Source organism: Aplidium turbinatum, chromosome 5 (assembly GCF_918807975.1).
Source record: "Aplidium turbinatum chromosome 5, kaAplTurb1.1, whole genome shotgun sequence".
NCBI lineage: Eukaryota > Metazoa > Chordata > Ascidiacea > Aplousobranchia > Polyclinidae > Aplidium > Aplidium turbinatum.
In genome coordinates this window covers 12534290-12540289 of record NC_137476.1, presented here as the reverse complement: position 1 = coordinate 12540289, position 6000 = coordinate 12534290, and the positions used below count along the sequence as shown (strand labels likewise).

General features: G+C 39.6%; 1 protein-coding gene across 1 annotated transcript; it reads right to left on the bottom strand.

Moving 5' to 3' along the window:
• Nucleotides 1–3773: 3773 nt before the first annotated feature.
• Nucleotides 3774–4586, bottom strand: LOC145770947 (NPC intracellular cholesterol transporter 2-like). The gene is made up of 2 exons (XM_082582688.1): nucleotides 4575–4586; nucleotides 3774–4172 (listed from the first exon to the last, which is right to left on the bottom strand). Exons 1-2 carry the CDS (start codon nucleotides 4584–4586, stop codon nucleotides 3774–3776), a joined length of 411 nt encoding a protein of 136 aa, XP_082438814.1.
• Nucleotides 4587–6000: the final 1414 nt, after the last annotated feature.

The window sequence follows — 6000 nt, the reverse complement described above, 5'->3', positions numbered from 1 at the left end:
AGTAGGCTGTCATGTTTTTGAGCGATACAATACATTGTAATAAAAGATATTTTTCTTGTATTCGGAACTAACATAATATCTGTGATCCCTCCTAGAAATGGCTGGTCAATGGTCAGGCAACTAATTTCATATGCAGTAGGCTACTGGTATACGTTTCGACCGGTTTCGAAGAAACAAATTTTGGTTTCTAAACAATAGTCTGCTTTGCAAGATAAATAACTAGTGTTTAGTCTACGGTTATAATAATTTCCCTAATCACGAACAGTTAGTGAAATAACCCGAAACACGAATTTCAAAATAAATAGGCTAATGTTTGTTTAAACTTAGGTAAGAAGATTGCTATCCCTATTTCTGCACTAAAAATTAGACCAAAACCCCTTTTCAGATTTCAGCAAATGTTTGACCTAGGCCCAAAAACCTTTCTCAAATCCAATTCAAAGTTTTCGACTGTCTGCACCAACTTTGCTGTAAATTCTTTTCTGATGAGCCTATAATAACCAGTGAAACATTAATGGAATCCGGAAGTAATACTCTAGCGCCATGTGACAAATAAAAGTTCTAAAACAATCGCTAGAAAGAGATAGTAAGTTTTGCGGTTCGGGAAATTTTTAGATTGCGCAAGATTTGTTAAACGACCGTGCTTTTGGCATATCCGGTTTGATTGAGCACAGAATAACAAAAAGCTCTAAATCTAACAAGACTGACACTACAAACAAGAGCAAGCTACTGCAAATTACAAGCTACCAGCAGCACCAAGATTGTGATAAGCGCAAAGTGGTATGGAGAAAATTTTTAATGTCTTTGAGAATACAATAATCAGTGTTGTACGCGTCAATGAAATAAATTGATGGCGTCAGCGTCAATGCGAATTGCCTAAAAACTTCACGGCGCTAATTTCTAACGCTATTTTAGCCAGGGTTTCACAAAACAGAAGTATTTCAACCAAGTTTAGGCTAACAATAGCTATTAATAAAGAGCAGGTATTATGTTTTGAGATTATAAAAATTGGCTGCTTAGCCTATTAGTTATTGCCTTGTAGAAACACAAGCATTTCACAATGTTTGTTCGACAATCTGCTGCGTTTGGAACGCAAAATGTCCTTTCCAAATGAAAACATGCGTTCCACAGCAGCGCTGGATGGCATTGATGAGTTGTATTTCAAAAACAAGCCTTGAAAACGTTTACTCGGAAAGGTATCACTGTTCCAAGCGTGCTGTGATGGTTTAGCGTATATAAATTTTTTAACGTCCACTGCACCAACATCGCTCTTTTCAGGGGCGTAGAGCTCTTGAAATAAAGTATCTTCAATCTCCAACATTCATCGATTTTTCGCTTTCTCTGTCTGATCCCTCATTCTCGATACTGCTCACGATGTGAGTGATCACCATTTGGCAAACTTCTTCCGTTTGTATTCCAGGTAGCTATTCCAACCAACGCCAAAGCCGGTAATTCGGACGAGTCGCGCTGGCCAGAATACATTGTGAAACGAGATTTTCTATGAAAACAAAAAATGACGCATAGCGCATGACGCTCAAAATCGGAAAAACAATTGACGGCGCTATCACTTCCGTCATCGAAAAAATAAATTGACGGCGTTGGCCTCAGCGTCAACAAAAAGTTGACGCCATCAAATGACACCGTCAAATTGACGGCGTCAACGTACAACACTGACAATAATAATAGCCTACCAGTATATAAATGATATTCCTCTTAATTTTCTACTTTGAACGGTATGTGTAATCCTCATTTTAACATCACATCAATAAAAGTTATATATACAACTTTTATATTCATGACATTGTCGATGAAGGGGGCCCAAAAATAAATTGGTAGGTCTACCGGGCTCGAGAGATCCTATCAACGGCCCTGTGACCGGGTGCCTGCGTCCTGCACAATTGGACAATCTTCCAATTCTTGCTGGCATCCAATCCGCTGAACTTGTGAAGCGCGGTTTAGGATGGATTTTACTAGGAGTGGAAATTTCCACCATTGGTCAAGGGTGGAATTATCCACCATTTTGGTGGAAAGATCCACCCTACAAAGGCATAAGGTGGAAAACAGAGACTACCCCTAGGGTTGGAAATGTATACACTTTTCGCTAGTGCACTCTGTGTCTTGGTCGACGGGCATTGGAGCCCAACCATCTTCTCCACCACAAGATCTTTGCTCTCTCACGAGAGCACCCCATCAACTGAAATCAAGACACCCATTCGTGCCAGCCGCTCAATTTTTGATCAACAAAGCTGATGGACAAAACATCTCTGCGGCTAATTGGGCAGACCATATAGAACTCTCAATGAAAGTCATACACGACCAGACTATATTTGTTTAACCCCGATGACGACACTCGCTCCACCGGCCTGACACTACAAAGACAGGTGTGAGTGCACCTCAACCGTCTCCGTATACAGGCGTCTGGCTTTTCCTCTCAACCATGCACCAATGAGGAATGGCTTCTTTCTTTACTTGTAGATGTAGTGCTGAGGAACAGACCACAGACCACATCATCAACGATTGCACCATCTTCAAGCCACTTAAATGGAGTGGAAGGTCTGCGTGTCTTAGATGAAACAAAAAACTTTCTGCCCTTTAATAGCTTTCTAGCATAGACCGGGAAAATCATGAATCTGGGGTGGAAAAAGGATAGACTTTGAGCCTCAGAGGCTCACATGACGACGACAATTGTTTTTGTAAAAATAGTAATATTCAAATATTCTGGAATAAGGTGGTGTGTGGTGACTGTATGGAACTCCTAAGTGGTGCGCAATCAGAAAAGGGTTGAAAACCTCTGATCAAGGAAAATGAATGCATTTCTGCGGTCTGCGGTCCACCCAGATAGCTCAGTTGGTTAGCGCGTCACTTCTGGAACGAAGAAGCTTCAAGATCAACCAACGCTAGGTTCGACTCTCGAGGTGTGCGCTTGAGCAACGCACGTTAAGGATTGCTTTCTATTCAGCGGCATCTAATGGATGGAATAATTCCCTGGCAACAAGACTTCAACAATCGGAAACTTCACTCTGTCAATCTCGGTGTCAACTGGGCCTGCGTCAGTGATTCAAAGCATTTACAAGTAGGACGAGAAACTGCCAGGATTAAGCTCTGCAAGAAGCTTTCCCAGTCCGAGGATAAAGATTCAATCAATCAATTTAACCGAGTCTAGTTCAATTAGACAAGCTGCTGTACTGATATACGAAACACTAATCGAAAACAGTTCTCCCTGATCAACGTCTCATCAGCTGCATTTTTGCAGCTCAATGTCTTTTTAACTTTTATTTGATCCTATCTCAGGCGGGCAAGCTATTTTTGAAACTGTTTTATTTTCATAAAATTAGCAACAAGTTCAAAAATTACGTTCCGGTTAGTGCTGCAATTGACGTCGCTACTCACATGGCTTGCAACTCTACTTTTAACAAAACTGCAACGATAATATGCAATACCAAGACTACAACCACATAGTTCTCACTCCCAATAATTCTTTTATGGAAATCTAAACTTAAAAGGATTAAAAGTAGTGACAATCTTGAAAAGTTTCAATTGAATATTGCCTACGACATGCATATTGAAACGTTTAGTATGCCATGCAAATATCGTATAAAATTTACTAAATTACTACATCGATTACTACTGATCTTGTATTCAATCTTTTTTTTACATGATTATCTATTATTTTCGTCACAGAATTAATTACTTAACAACTTCTTTATCACACGCAGCAGATTAACCTATGTCAGAATGTTTTCAAAAAGTCTGCTTTGATTCATATTTTAATTAAGTTATCCGACAACTGCAATGAGAGTTTCAAAGCAAAACAAGTCGTTTCCATTCTTTTGAGCATCTGCCAATTCCCACTTTACAACCACTTTAATGTCTGGATAGAGTTGGAGAATGGGAAGTGTGGAGATGTATGTGTAAGTTTTCCCCATTGCAAGTGGGCACTTTAGCCCACTCTTGCCACTACAAGCGTCAGGATTGGCAATCGGATATGGAACAGACGCACCATCCAATAAGCCGTGCACAATTGCATACGCCGAGTCAGTTGCTTCTGCGGTTGTGAAAGTGACACTAATTGTATAATTCTTTCCTTTTTGCAAGCTGCAAGGCGATGTGTTGCAACCAGGCACAGTGACATTGACTATTTTTCCAACTTTTGATCCACAATCTTTGTAAGTAAACTGGCACGAAGCAAGACACAAAAACGCACAAAAACAAACAGCAAACGAGAGAAGTTTCATGGTTCAACTATTCCTACTTAACTTAAAGGGAAAAAAAATAGAAAAAATGTTAGAAAAGCTAAAATTGAATGTTACGTGTTACGAAACGTTACACGTTGAAAAATAGTTCATTTTAGGTTAAGCTTAGGTATAAGTTGTTACTAAAATTACTTCTCCAAATAAAACTATTAAACCATGTCAACGTTTCTATAGCAGGTTAAAACAATGTCGGTCAATAGACAATGGGTCAAACGAGCAAATTTTGCTTGGGTAATAAAATAGATTAAAGCAGTGCTTTTCAAACTTTTTGGACTATATGGCACACCCACAAAATTTCCAAATCTACTGCGCACATTGACTTACCCAGACAGACATTTTATCTGGCCCAGATATAGGCTAGTAAAGATCTGATCAGATCCGTACACAATCTGGTAAAAATCTGGACCGGATAAAGTGACTGTTTGGGTACTATAGCCAAGGCCTATGAGAGGGGGGTGCGGAGGGTACGGCGTACCCTTGAGGGATCAGGCCTGTGTTTTTTGGGGGGCCCAAAATTGTGATTTTATAGTTTACGCGCAAAAATGTTTGGTTAAAACCATCCTGAACGACTAAATTCAAGTATAAAAGTTGTCATGCTTTAGTCCTTAGGGACCCGTAATGTAGAGAAAGGGCCCGGAAAGGTAGTTGAGTGCATTGTGAGCAAATTAGGGGCCCAAAGTGGTGATGATTTAATGCTTGACGTGCAAAAAATGTTCTCTTAAAAGAACCCTAAATTAAATCATAAAAGTTGGTTATTCTCCTTTCCGGGGGGAGGGGCGCATAGTGTAGCAAAAGCAGGTTTGAGTAAAACCCGGGCAAAAAGCCCGGGTGTTTTTGGTTTTTTTACACTATTTGAAAAAGGTAGTTTCGCGCTTATTTCACTTCAAAATGAATTTCGGAGTTGAAGCAGGAGCCGGAGAACACTTTCGGAGCAAGAGCGGAGCAGGAGCGGAGCAGGAGTAAAAAAAGTGACTTCTGTCGTTCACCTGTGCTGAGCATGTGATGAATGCAAAAGTTAATGAAGAAAGGTTATTGGTCAGATGATTACTTTGATTATGTTTTAACAAGATGTTATGTTTGAGCCTTGGTAGAGAACTTGACTTGTATCAGATAGCCTACATGTAACACGAGTGTTCAGTAACAACGGATTTAACATTTTTTATTAAATACACAAAAAAACAAAAAACAACTAAATCCAACGTTTTCGACACCACATAGTGTCCTCATCAGGAATAATTATAGGCTACATCTAAAAGAAATAAATAAATCAATTTGAGAATTTTACATTGAAGCTGTACAAGCGACACCTCTCAACAGCACCATCAACATCTGACACAAGAATTCAGTGCAGGATACACAAATCGGCGAGGGACAGATCACATGATATGCACATCACAAAATAATAGTTTTATTGCAGCCTGATACTATTATTGCGTACAACAGATGTCCAATTCTGCAGTAAAATGTTGTATGGTGTGCAATATGCCTAAGCAAACATGATGCGTTTTACCAAAGACAAAAGGGGCCCGTAGTAAAAGGGGGGCCGGAATGACTCTTCGTACCCCTATAGAAAATTTCTCTCAGAGGCCCTGACTATAGCGTGCCAGTTATCTTTATTTTAATCAACGTATTGCAATATAAAAGGTGTAGCTGCTTTTGTGCACAAGTAGTCTCATTCGGAGATTCATATCGTTTGAAAGTGGTGTAATACTCAAGCGATTTGCACAATTATTTGTCGGTTTACTTTAAC